The sequence below is a fragment of the Rhynchophorus ferrugineus genome, unplaced genomic scaffold (assembly GCF_030347505.1).
Source record: "Rhynchophorus ferrugineus isolate W39M unplaced genomic scaffold, kcgeb_rfMv2 rfM8, whole genome shotgun sequence".
NCBI lineage: Eukaryota > Metazoa > Arthropoda > Insecta > Coleoptera > Curculionidae > Rhynchophorus > Rhynchophorus ferrugineus.
The window spans coordinates 30,313,834-30,328,761 of record NW_027472587.1 but is presented as its reverse complement, the minus strand read 5'-3'; the positions used below and the strand labels follow the sequence as shown (position 1 = coordinate 30,328,761).

The 14,928-nt window shown below is 33.9% G+C and overlaps 1 protein-coding gene across 1 annotated transcript in view; it reads right to left on the bottom strand.

Moving 5' to 3' along the window:
* The window catches only part of Dscam4 (Down syndrome cell adhesion molecule 4), a 253,476-nt gene that overhangs the window by 65,660 nt on the left and 172,888 nt on the right, over positions 1 to 14,928 (bottom strand). The window contains exon 2 of the mRNA XM_076411320.1: positions 12,873 to 13,054. Within this exon, the coding sequence (XP_076267435.1) occupies positions 12,873 to 13,054 (182 nt within the window). The remainder of the gene's footprint in view (positions 1 to 12,872; positions 13,055 to 14,928) is intronic.

Genomic DNA, 14,928 nt, shown 5'->3' with positions numbered 1-14,928 from the left:
ATTTTTCTTTTTTCTATTATATAGTTTAGCTTCTTTATGTATAATTTTTCGAAATCTTTCGAGATTATCGGTAATAAACTTGTAGGTCAGTAGGGAGTCACATCTTCTGGTATTTTTCTTGGTTTAAGAATCATTAATATTTTAGCTACTTTCGAGATACTAGGTAAGTAATTAATTCGTAGCATTTCATTAAATATAAATGTTAATAGTTTTATAACCTTTTCTGATAGTCCTTCTGAAATTTTACCAGTAATTAAGTCATAACTAGGAGCTTTTTTAATATTAATCTCTCTCATTATTGTTTGTTTAACTTTTTTGTCCATTTGATATGGCGAATCTAGAAAGCTAGTAATTTTATTTTCCACATCTTTATGTAGCTGAGACTGGAAAGGTTTAAAAACATTGTTTAAGTGTTTTGAGAAAATGTCGGCCTTCCCTTTATTGCTTCTAACCCAATTATTTTCGTTTGTTTTAATAGGTGGGTTATGCTGCTAGGATCTCCTTAGCTTTTTTGTTGCTTTCCCCAACGAATAGTCTGTAGCCTCAGTTGGTGCCAAGTTTTCTAGGTATTCTTGAATGCCTTGGTTTTGTTCAATTTGGATTAGTTCTTTCAGCTCTTTTATTGCCCCATTGAATTTTCTTTTATTCTCTTCAATCCTTTGCTGTTGTGTATTTTTTCTTGGAAATGTTTTACTGTTAGTGGTCACGGATTATGCTGCCTCCTGTATATTTTTTGTAAGGTTTATTCCTGCTATTTCTATATCCATTTCAGTTTTTAGCGGTAAGTTTAGAGAGATGTTTCGGTCTAAGTTTTCTCTAAATAAGGGCCAGTTAGTTCTATTATTGCACAGAGAAGGGGGTTTACCTTTGATGGTAATTTTTGAAGAAATTGTTACTATTATTAGTGATTAATCAGAAGACAGGTCGAAACATGTTTCTGCATGACACTTTTTTGTATCAATATTTTTTGTAATACATAAATCTATAGTATCTGGTTTTTTATTTCTGTCTGAAGGCTAATATGTTGGTTCACCAGTAGAGATATGTTGTAAATTATATCTCTTTATTACTTTTAGCAGTTCTCTATCTTTTAAAGTTATTATTCTTGAACCCTTTTGGTGCTAATCAATTAAAAGTATTGATTGTGAGGCCAATGATATGGAAAGATCTATAAGATTTGTTGGATGAAAACCCTACTCAATCTGTCAGCTCAATTATTTCCAGAAAATTACATGGAATGATTCAAAGAAGAGAAATTAGCTACCATCTGAATTGACTGAAAATGGCAGTTTGAATTATTTCAACATTGGCGTTCCGGTGCTTGCTCGGAAAAAAGATAAAAAGATAAAAGCTTTTGATAGGGTCGGTAAGATGTAGTATATTACGAGTTGATAAAATCCATAATCATCATCAATATTACATGACATTCATGACAGTCATTATTTTACATGACAATTCCCGACCACATATTGAAAAAGTTGTGAAGGATACATTGTTGCAGCGCGAATAGTTCGTTCTTCTGATAGTCTTGATTTATCATTATCTTTCAAGGCTAAGATTATTTAATAGTTGGCTGCAAAATAATGTATCATAAATCGTAAATAAAAACTATATTAATATGTGATTATTCCAAGTTTACTTCTATTACTTACACTTTGAGTTTATGGGTTAATTGGACGCAGAAGGACATCTGGACCAAGCGTAAAGAACTCGACTCCGTAGTCTAAATTAGTTAGCAGGTATCCACTGTCTTTTAAGCAATGAGACCGAAATGATATTATATCAATTCATAATCAAGCCGGCTTGCAATACAATAAGCTTAACAATAAGTGGCTTATTGTTTCGAAACTGATTGCCATAGCGCAGAACAGAAAAGGAATATATATGATTATGAAACATATTGTCAATATCCTAGATAATTAAAGGGAAATTAAAGGTTTTTTTAAATAATAATGAATATATAAACATTTCCAGAAAAAATGTTTTTATTATTAGGTACATAACTTCTGGTGTTTGGAATAATAATGGAATAAGAATTTACTATAAGTGAATAATATAACCTTGAATTAACATATAAGGCTATGTGCAAAGTAATTTCAGATTATTCTATTACTTCTGTTTTATACTGAAATATTTACTAATAAATTAAATATTATATGTCTAGAATATTTATATTAAATAAATAAGTACTTATTTAATAAAGTCACACTCTAGCGTCTCTTAAGGGTCCATAAGATTTTCTACATAAAAGTACAAAGGTAGCGTCATTCGGTTACTTTGATAAAAGTTTTTGCGTTTTTAATATTGGGTTTCCAGAGAGTTAGTTTCGTCATATTTTGACTTTTTACTTCTAAGAAAACAAAAATGTAGCGTAAGGACATCGAAATAGTGATAACGATCGTAGTGGAAATGGCTCATGGGGTTGATGAGAATTGACTTGGTCGTTTTTATTTAGGAAATTTTGATGTCAAATTTGGATTTGGACTTTTTTTTTCGAAATTGTCAACAGGTAAATGAAATTATTATAATTATTATCTCGTAACTTTCTTAAGAAACTATATATAGACCACAAAGCAGTTTCAAACCATTTACATAAGACTATATACTAAAATATTTTAGTATATCGAAATATTCGAGTATATAAATGTTAGGGTTCCACAAGAAATACCAGTGAAAGATGTAATAGAGTTAGTATTTGGTAAAAATTGATATTATATATATTATATTATATTATTTTACTACATATTGAAAATCACGAGATATAGCTGAAGATTTCAATTAATGTGCTTGAATTGCCTACTTAACCGAACAATTGTTATTTAAAAAACGCCTCAATTGATGTGTGTCACAGAAGTTATATATCATTTTCCATTTGTAATAATAGGTGCTCAAATCTTGATCAAAACTGATTCATTTATTCAGTCAATAATATTCGACTTAATAAAGTAATTTAAAAGATGAATGCCGATATAGGAGAGAAAACACCAGCAGCTGTATAAAACAACATATTTATCTTTTTAACGAAAAAAAAGATGAAAATATTACCAGCAGTATCTCTAGTCCGTTTGTCTGATATATTCAAAGGCGCATTATCATTCAGGACAAGATCTTTGAAAAAAATCATACGTAATGATTAAGCATACAAAAACAAATAAAAGAAACATGGAACGAAATGATACGTTACAAAAGACCCAACTGTAAAAAGGCAATATCAAAGGCAGGGACCTAGCGTTATGTCGACGACAAACAACATATTAATGTTTGTATGGCATCCAAACCGACTTTAGCTCGTCTAAAATGGGAAAAAAACTCAACAAAAAGAAAATCGACAAAAACCGAGGGGAGATGAACCCCGAAATTAATCGATAAACGACGTTTTTTCGGGGGATATTTACGTCTTTATAGGGATGAGTAAATGTGATGAATTTCAGATATATTTTGTATCATTTTGACGTACTTATCTTCGAAGTTTTCCAAGTGCTATTAAATTTTACGATATATTTTCAAAGTTTCGTAGGTCTTGATATGATTAAACTTTAACTTGACCTTTCATGAGGTTAAAAATAAAGATTTAATATAGTTCGATTTACTTTATTTAATATTTGACAATCTCTTCTGTTGTTCTTTGTTTGAAACAAGTACAGGGGATAGAAAAGTTTATATGAACATCATGCAACATAGTAAACATCAATATATAGTAATCTTATTGCATGTTGGAAACACTAATTCCATCCAAATAATGTGACGTTTGTGCTGTTTTGTTCTGTGACGCTTAAAACAACCGAAATGTGTGATTTCACTGATTTTATGATTTCTTAGACTTTTTAGACGTTTTAAGAGCGATAATATCTACAATAATGACACATTATATACATCATCGGAAAAGAGAAAGAGTGGGAGATAAAAATCAAATTATCGGTATATCATAGATTGGTCAATTTCAAAAAAAAGGGACCAATGATGTTTCCAGCATGAATACCACACCATACAGTTGTTTTTAGTGGATGCAATGATGTTTCATCAATTAACCAAGGATTCTGTGTTCCCCAAAACCTGACTGTTCGGTTTATTGACGTGGCCACTGAGAAGAAAATGGGCTTCATCGCTCATTATCAACCATGCAGCCTTAGGATTGCATTACTGTAGTCAACTCGTTGATCAGGATCTCTCGGTAGCAATTTTTGGACTAATTGAATTTTGTACGGGAACATTTTCAAATCAGTTTCAAATTCGCCTTATACTGCATGTCGAAATGTGTAATTAGGAACCACGTCTACGTATTGATGTTTTTGGAGACTCTGTAATACTATCGCGCACCAGAGCCACATTTTCAGCGTTACGAGATGTCCGTTGTCTTACAGAATGAGGCCTGTCTACTGTCGTACAAGACACTGGACGATTAGGATATTTTTGACGCAATTTCCGCTGAGTGGTAACAATGGAACGATTATTTTCAATAAATATTGTCACTATTTCTGCTCGTTCTTGTGGTGTATATTTATCCATAATAAAATTAGGACGTCTACTCAATACAATGGTTAAAGCGAAACTGAGGTAAACGTCACATAACAAAGATGGCGCACAATCAAAATGATAGCGGTCCTTCGCGCCACCTGTTATAAAAGTAGAGAAAGATCATATATGCTGATTATGTTCTGAAGTTATTACAGTTCTGAAAATAATCTTACATATGATACTTGGTTATAATGTTCAGTGGCGTAATTTAAATTTATTAACAGTTAATTAATTAATTAAATGCAATTTAAGATAAGTTAGAGAATGTTGGTTCTTGAGGTAATTTGGATGTATTTTAATATGTCATTACAACATTTATGCTGAAAATGCTGAAAAAACAATCTATAGTAACATATAATTCTTAAATTAGCTTTTTTACTATATTATGGGAGAAAAATGATTTATTATAATGCATTGTGATCGATTTCTTGGTGAACCCTGGGGGTTCACTAGTTTGAATTGTTTTGGTAAATATTTTAGAATCGAATCAAATGTCAGTTTGCTTGAATATATTGCTTTTTTAAGGGAAAAAATACAGTTGAAGTAAAAACTTGGCTTGGTGCCGAGTTTCCGGACACTGCCCCAGAAAAATCAACCATTAAGGATTGGTATGCTAAGTTTAGACGTGGTGAAATGAGTACCGAAGACGGTCAACGCAGTGGACGCCCAAAAGAGGTTGTTACCGACGAAAACATTAAAAAAATCCACAAAATGATTTTGATGACCGTAAATTGAAATTGAGTGAAATCGAAAACACTCTAAAGATATCAACTGGACGTGTACATCATATCATTCACGAATATTTGGGTATGAGAAAGCTCTGTGCAAAATGGATGTCGCGCGAGCTCACTTTTGGTCAAAACAACGACGAGTTGATGATTCGGAGCAGTGTTTGAAGATGATCAAGCATAATAAACCCGAGTTTTTGCGTCGATATGTGACAATGGATGAAACATGGCTCCATCATTTCACTCCGAAGTCCAATTGACAGTCATCCGAGTGGACTGCACACGATGAACCCGCTCCAAATTGTGGGAAAACGCAACAGTCGGCTGACAAGGTTATGGCGTCTGTATTTTGGAGTGCGCATGGAATAGTTTTAACTGAATACCTTGAAAATGGAAGGACCATCAACAGCGACTACTACATATCGTTATTGGACAATTTGAAGGGCGAAATCGCCGAAAAACGCCCACATTTGAAGAAAAAGGAAGTGCTGCTTCACCAAGACAATGGGCCGTGTCACAAGTCAGTAAAAACGATGGCAAAAATCCATAAATTAGCCTTCGAATTGCTTCCTCATCCACCGTATTCTCCATATCTGGTTGCCAGCGACTAATTCCTGTTTCCAGATTTCAAAAAATACTCGCTGGGAAGAAATTTTCGAGGTGATCGTTGAAACTGAGGCCTATTTTGAAGCAAAGGACAAATCGCAATACAAAAGTACCGAAAAGTTTGAGAGTTGCTATAATCAGTGTATCACCCTTGAAGGTAATTATGTTACATGAATATGAATAAAAAAAAACTAATTTTGCCAATAAAATGTGTTTTACTATGGTAGGCCAGGGACTTTTCACTTGACTTGTTATATTGTAACGTCTATGTTCTCCTACAATTCAGCACTTTACCTTAATTCATATTTCTGTCCACCCTCTGCAGGAACAACAATGAGTAATGTTTGTCAAATCAAGTAAACAACAGTGCATTCGCTACACGGTATACGTAACAGCGCCATCTCTTATCAAGGACGACATTTACTTAATAGTCTATTGTAAAAGGAAATGTAAAATAACATTGTCACGTGTCTCCTCCATTATCCGCGTCTTTCTGCTTTTTTATGCAAACGATTATTTAAAAATTCATGTTATGACGCGGAACTGCGTGTAAAAGAAAACGTTAAAATAAACCGTGGGAATTACTTGCGTGTCATCTTTACACCGTTACTACGACACATTCTGAAATCGACAACTAAGTGAACATAATCCCACCGGCAAATATTTTCTTTTCGCCAGGCCCGTAAAGGTCTTTATTAAAAAGTTAGAATGTATGATAGATTATGGGATCAATAAGGTGTAATCGGGTGGAGACGCCACAAAGGAGACGAAAATAGAAAGAAGGCACGCCGGTGACAAATTGCCGGGGAAGGAACCATAATAAAGAGCTCCAGAAACGAAACAAACTACACGAGATATAGACGCTGAACGTGTGCTAATGTGTGATACGGTTTTTTTCGTGTGGAGGGGGAATTATCCCCGTGGAAAAATAAAGAAGAAAAATGGACGCAATGGTATCAAATCGAGTAGAAAATTAGGAAAGGCGGAGCTGTTTTAGCGTAGGCAGTACATTTTATCCCTTTTTTTATTAACCATGATATATCTCCTTAGTAATAATATAATTTAGTTATAGGGTAGGCTGGTTTAGAATCGCGCACTTAAAGATAAAACTGTTCTAAAATAGAAAATTATAAACCTGTACTTTATCACGCCTTTCACAAAATAATATCAACTAGTGATCGCCATGTGGTCGAAATTCCACATCAATTTATTAAGTTAATTATGTTTTGGTGTTTGAAAAACTCCGTCTGAAATAAAATAAATTTTCACCAACTATCTCAAGAGCTTGTTTAGTTTCAATAATCAACAAAGTTTATCAACTATATGTTTACAGGATCTTTCTATATTTTCATTTTATAAATATAAATATGGTATAATATACGAAGAAACACATAGATGTATATGAAAGCAGATAATATATAAATTATATTACATATTGAATCAGTAACGAACACATTTATTTTTTACAATATAAAAATGTAACACGTGGTCTGAAAAGTCCCGGGCCGATCACATAGACGGCGCTGGTTTTAACTTAAAACTGTTAAAACTTAATGATATTCTACTCATAAATTTGTGAATTATGAGTAGAATAGATAAAAAACAATTTCGTGTTTTAATTTTACACCACTTCTTGATGGGAAAAACATCGGTCAAGCGAATCAATGGCTTGAAAAGTGTAAAGAGTCTCCGTTCTAACAAAATCAATAATAAAACGTTGGTTTGCTGACTTCAAACGTGGTCGTAGATACACCTATGATGCAGAATGCAGTTGACGTACAAATGAGATGGTAACAACAGAAAACATCAAGAATATCCAGAAATCGTTTTGAGTCGTAGATAAGTGAATTCGCGTGAGTTAGCCAACATCGTAAAGATATCAAGAGAAAGCTTTGTTCAAAGTGGGTGCCGCGTTTGCTCACAGTTAGCCAGAAACAAGTGTCGATGATCTTGAGCAGTGTTGGTTTTGTTCAAACGTAACAAGCCGGAATTTTTACGTCGAAATGTGACAATAGATGAAAGGTGGATCCATCACTTCACCCTGGAATTGAAATGGTTGTTATCTGAGAGGACAGCAACTGATAAACCTCGCATAAAGCGCTCGAAGGCACAATAATCGGCTGCAAAGGTTTTGGCCTCGGTGTTTTGGGATGTGCGCAGTGTAATATTCATCGACTATCTTGAGATGGCAAATACCATCAACAGTCATTATTATATAGAGTTATGGAGCGTTGGAAAGCAGAAATTGCAAAGAAACGACCGCTTTTGGCAAAGATAAAAATTGAACTGCATGAATTGAACATCGAATTGCTTCCACAACTACCTTATTCGCTAAATATGGTTCCCAGTGACTACCGGCTATTCGCAGACCTCAAAAAAATGCTCACCAGTAAAAAATTTCGCTCTAATGGAGAGGTTGTCGCTGAAACTGAAGTCTATTTTGAGGTAAAAGATAAATTGTTCTACAAAAGTGGTATTGAAATGTTAGAACGACAATTTTGAACAAAACAAGCCGCGATTCCCCAGTTACGGCTGGGACTTTTCAGCCCATGTGTTATATTAAAGAAATTTATTTACAATCAATAAAGTGGATATTGATTTATTAAAAGTTGTCGATAAAGTTAATAATAAAAATAATTGATACGTTCGAAGAATAAAATGTCTTACGGTCACATATCTTAAAACATTAATCGTTGATGAATATTAATACTAATATTTTAAAATAATTACAACTCTACTGTTAATAATTCATAATTACTTCTATTTATCCTATGTGTTCCATATATGAATTTTGTAGTTAGTTTATTTTTAACTATTACATATTTTCATTACTTCATTTATGTATTCAAATAGTCTATATCTTTTATGCATAGATATCATCTAAAATATATATTTCTAGAATAATAAATACATCAGGCCTATTAAAAGAATAACTTGCCTTCCCAAATTGTTATTTGAATAAAATAGTATTGTTCTTTGTTTATTTATTTCACTCTTCCATCTCGTACTTGCCGATAGCTCATATTTAGTTTGTGTTCTATAGTTTTCATTTATCTAATACTTTCTACAACTACTAAGTAACAACTCATCGATAAATAAGAAATTAAATTTCTATCTAAAATTTAGAGAAAAATCTTAATATCCTATAAAGTCGCCTCTAATAAAATAATATATTATGTCTCCATAATCATATCAATAACTATCAGTCCTTAAGTAAGAATAATTTTTCTTAGCTGTTCTCTGTTCACCAGATATCAAATTAAATCAAAATGCTTCTTGTTATTCTAGAATTTTGTTAGTCAATATTCGAATTAAATTTTCGCATATGTCGGGTTTTTCCTTTCATGGCTGTGAAACAATTTGAAGCTTTTCTCTCACAAATATCTCCCGATAAAAGGGACATATTTTGTTCCCTGTACAAAAAAAGTAAAACATTATTTTATGTGATCATACCAATCTTAAGAATGTTTCATTTAAACTTGCCATAATCCTTAATAAATTCCAACACTAGGAGAATAATCAAAATAACACAAAATCTTTAAAAAACAGTGCTTAAAATACTGTTGCTATAGTCGCGGGTTTGAATCAAAATCCGACAAGGAAAATGATCCTAGTCACGCCAGTAACCAGGCTGGGTAAGACAGGATGTTTTCTGGGATGATTTCTAAGTTGGTCACTCGCCAGTCGGTAGGTTTAATGCCGGGGATCGTAGCTTGAAGCCTAAGTTAAAGAGTAGGTCCAGTCCAGATAAACCCTCGTTGCTAAATAGAAAACTAAAATATTTTTTAAAAAATGTAAAATTTAGGAATTTGTCTTTTGATTAGAAATATCCAGCCCGAATTCTACGGTACAATGTTGCCAGATTGATTAATTTTATGATTAATTGAATCTGACAGCGCGTCGGCCACAGTCTAAAATGTTTGTATTAATATTTTGTGTCACCGATCTGACGGCTATTCATGGTTTTGGGCGTTCTACGTTTTATTGCAATTTATTTATTGGTAGCCCTTATTATATACAATTTATTCATCGATATAAGCTTTAACGGTTCTAAATTTCACGCCTCTAGGTTTCGTTTCCTGCAAAAAGGGAGGTAAAGATTTCGCTAAGTCGATTAATACATAAATATAGTTTTTTTCCAAAATAAAAGTGAACTTGCGTCATTACAATGTCATGTACCAGGTGTTTTGCGGATTTCATGATCTGTTTTAACAATTCGTCGACCAAAACGAGAAACATAGATACGTCACGAAAGACACCACTCAATTTTAGATAAGCTTGTATTTTTTAAATGCTACATTTTTCCCTATTTGAAAGTAAAAATGTAAAATATGACGAAAATGACCTTTTGAGGTTTCCATATTCAAAGAATTATATTACTCTTTTATCTAGAATAGTTCGTTGTCTGTTATTTTTCAGTGACCTATAGAATTATCTCATTGAATAACTGTACTAGGGATGCCATCTGTCAGGGCAAACTGAAATTACTTTTTCCGCAACTGGATATATTTAATTTTTTTTGTAATACTTTTATATTATCTACGTTGTGTCTATGTGATTTAACAAACATATATCTTATTTTTTCAATATAATGCCGTGTCTTCTGACTATTTAAATGATTTTTAAGGCCAGTCCAAATTGGGTTTATATTAAACGAGTTTTTGATTATACATTGTCAATAATTGTCTTTTAACATGCAAACAGTTTCATTATTGGTTTAATATTTTTGGCTTAAAATCAAGCCAGCTGCTTCACCATGTATTATTTTTGTTGACACAGATATTTTAGATTTGTTCATAGTTTTAACACTGCTTTTAATTGTTATAGATATATCGTTGTAAGAGCTAACAAAATAATAACGAAGAAACGTAAAGCATCTAATAAAATTACATTCTATTATCATGAAGTATTTTTTATAATGTTATTTTATAAATTAGAAGATATTTGTTTTTATTGTATTTTAAAGTCTTCTTCTTACCAACGAGGGTTCATCTGAACTGAACCTACTGCTTAAAGTGAAATCTGAACCACAATCTTCGGCATAAAGGCTATCGACTTGCGAATGATCAACTTTAGAGACCATATCAGATCTTCTGATAGCATATCGCTTATTTGGCCTGGTTACTGGACTGACTAGGATCGATTTCCACTATCGGATTTTGCACTCTTGTTTTATCACAATTATAAACAATTCATAACCGTGCCCTAGCAGGATTCGAACCCGCGACTATTGTAACACAGTAAGAGTAAGAGGATTGTCCTGTCGGGTTGACCGCTGTGACAACCCAGTAGGCCATAAGATTTTTTGATGTTACGGATAATAACATAATAAAGAGCCAGTTCCGACTTAATTATAAACAAATGATCGATTTCACTGACTTATGATACGGTGCATTGTCTTGGTGAAACTGAACTTCCTCTTTCTTCAAGTGTGGCCGTTTATCGGCTATTTCGTCCTTAAAACGGTCCAATAACGCTATGTAATAGTCGTTGTTGATGATCCTGCCTTTTTCAAGGCAGTCAATGAAAATTATTCCCTGCGCATCCCAAAATACAGACGCCATAACCTTGCTAGCCGACTGCTCCGTTTTCCCACGCTTCGAGCGGGTTCATCGTGTGCGGTCCACTCGGATGACTGTCGATTGGACTTCGGAGTGAAATGCTGGAGCCATGTTTCATCCGTTGTCACATATCGATGCAAAAACTCAGGTTTATTACGCTTGATCATCTTCAAACACTGCCCCGAATCATCAACTCGTCGTGGTATTTAGTCAAAAGTGAACTCGCGCGGCACCCACTTTGCACAGAGCTTTCTCATACCCAAATATTCGTGAATGATATGATGTACACGTTCAGTTGATATCTTTAGACTGTCTGCTATTTCATTCAGATTCAATTTACGGTCATTCAAAATCATTTTGTGGGTTTTTTAAAATGTTTTCGTCGGTAACAACCTCTTTCGGGCGTACACTGCCTTCACCGTCTTCGGTGCTCATTTCACCACGTCTAAAATTAGCATACCAATCCTTGATGGTTGATTTTCCTGGATAGGTGTCCAGAAACTGGGCATCAAGCCAAGTTTTTTTGCTTCAACTGTATTTTGTCCCTTCAAAAAGCAATATTTTATCAACACGCAAAATTTATTTTTATCCATTTTTTTCACAATAACAAAAGTTGCTTCACTCAAAATGCTATAATTCACAAACTAATGATCCGACAGCTGTCAAATTTATACACGCATCTTTTGAGGGTTAGGGCTAACAAAAAAACATATGGTTAATTCCAGTAGCGCCCTCTGTGTGTCAGGCCGGGGACTTTTCAATTCACCTGTTATTTAACAATTTTTCAAATTTATCTCTCTGACAGTGAAAAATTTAATGGAATATGTTCTCATTCGTGAATCAGTGCTGAAACTAAACGAAATTGAATCACACATATACGAAATAATGTGTGAGAAAGATCGTTGTTGAAGTCTGAAAAAATTAGTCTCTAAACCCGCAATGAGGCCAGTGTATACGTGAAGGTCAAAGGAGTTGTTTGATTTTCTATTTAATAGTGTCAAGAACGAGTGTTGTTGAAGAAAAACGACCAGAACGAACTAACCATTGGAAAAGTCGTTGTTATCCGTCACGACATCACTAATCCAAACCTATACTTAATGACAAAATTGAAGGACTTTCGATGAGAGGTTTTCATACATTCACCCAACACTCCAGACCTTGCCTTTGTTTCGATCTCTGCAAACAATCATATTGATATAAAGCTGGTGGCCTCCAAAGAAATTTGTGAATAAAACTAAATTATATTTTTTCCAACTAATTATAGAACATTTCAGGTACTACATTCATTTTTGTTTCGTAATTTAAACAACAAATTCTCCTATCAAATATGACCGCAAAATAACACCTTTAACATTATCGCATAACCATGGAAAACCTCATATTCTATGCCACGACTTGTTTTTATTTTCGGCGTTGGAATAGGCAACAAACGTGCGGAAACTGCAATAAAATATAACGATACCTGGGTGATAGTGGTGCCATCTACCGCTATCCATTCGACATCGGGAGATGGACTGCCGTGACCCGCGCAATCGATTTTTCCACCTGTGGCGGCGCCGAATTCCACGTGGTGAGCAGGCTCGATAATGAACACCGGACCTTGTAAATCTGAACCGCTTCCTCCTGAAACGCTCCATCCTAAAACTAAGTAAAACAGACGATTGGTACGGTATACAGGCATGATTAATTAATATTAAGTTAGTGTAGATCATAATCTTTTTTTTCTTGTCTTTACAATAATTCAAATCTACGTATATATCTAGGAGAACCTATCAGTCCTATCTTAGTCTATGGTGTAATAATGTTTAATGTGTAATTTATATATTAAGACTGCTATTATTCCATTAAATACATTTTATTACACTACACTACACAAGCTCAAATGATTTTATTCTTTAGAGTCGGCGTTCTGCTCTGGCGTTATCCAAGATTTGTTTTACTTTGATATTGATATGAGAATGGAGCCTGTCCTTATGTCTCCTTGCCTGACAGTCGGTATCTAAAGGCTTCGTTGTAAGTACTCGGTCTTATAATACGAGGGTCACTATTTATATTTTGGGAATAAAAAAAAAACAAATAGTTAAGCTGCGAATATATATTATTGTTTTTCAAAGTACTCGCCACGATGATCGATACAATTTTGCATACGTTTAAACCAATTTTCAAAGCATTTGTTCCATTCCGAATGAGGTATCTTTAAAACATGATTTTTGAATGTTTTAATAGCTTCTTCGGGCGATGAAAATCGTTGATCACGCAGTGCCAAATCAGGGCTGTACGGCGTATGACCTATCAATTCGATGTTTCGGGTGCTCAAATAGTCTCTTGTTTGAGCCGATGCGTGAGAGTACGCGTTGTCATGAACAATCCGGCGTCACTTGTTAGTTTTCCTTATTTTACCGAAACCTTCTGGCAAACAAATGATTGTGTACCAATCAGACTTTACTGTTCTACAATCCCCTAGAGTCATCCTTGTAATATGACCAGTTTTCACTAAGAACTAAGAAGCGAACAACTTTTGTTGGATTTGGTTCATCTTGGAACACACATACAGTCGACTGATGATTACCTTCGGGCTCACACGAGTATAGCCATGATTCGTCACATGTCACGATTTTATAAACGTCTCTCGAAGCATCGCGATTACACTTCTTAAGCTTTTATTTGCACCAATCGACATGAGCCTTTTTTGAGCGATTGTTAAATTGTGTGAGATCCAATGCGAAAACAACTTTCGCATATAGGTTGTAAAATCGCATATATGCTGATGGAACTAATGTTTAGGGATACCTCATTCTCACAATAGGTGACATGACGATCTTACTTAATCATTCCACATACAGCATCGATGTTTTCTGGCACAACAGTCGATTTTGGACGACCCTCACCCTCGTCGGACATCGAACTACGACCACGATTGAATTCACTAAACCAGCGATACACGGTGGTTTTTGATGGAGCTTCCACGCCAAAAGTCAAATTCAGTTGAGTGATGCACTCTTGTTTTGATGATCCACGTTGAAAATCGTAAAAAATTATAACACGAAAATGTTCACCATTCAGTTCCATTTTTTGCCGATACGAAACATTCAAAAATATAAAATAAAGAAATAGCGTCCGTGCGACAAAACGTTCTAAGTACGTGTGTCGTCAAAAATGTAAAATTTTATGATGGAACCGTCAAATGGACTCACATGACAACAGTGTTATATCAGGAAGTACCTACAACAATTCTCAGTACTTTGTTCTCGATAATGTTGATTGTATTATTTGGTCCATGTAGGTTTGAACACTTTCTTGTATAATAGCCATTTATTATGTACTGCTAATAGTCATTTACCACCAATTCAATAATATATTTTCCTATATTTCAATTTCAGTTACTTCCTTTTCTTTTTTACATATTCCTTCCAGCGTAGTTTCGCATTAAGATTCATTACAAGATATTTAACGTTATTTTTTATGGAATTATAATATTATTTATTGTTAATGGTGTTTATGTGGTCTGATTATACTTG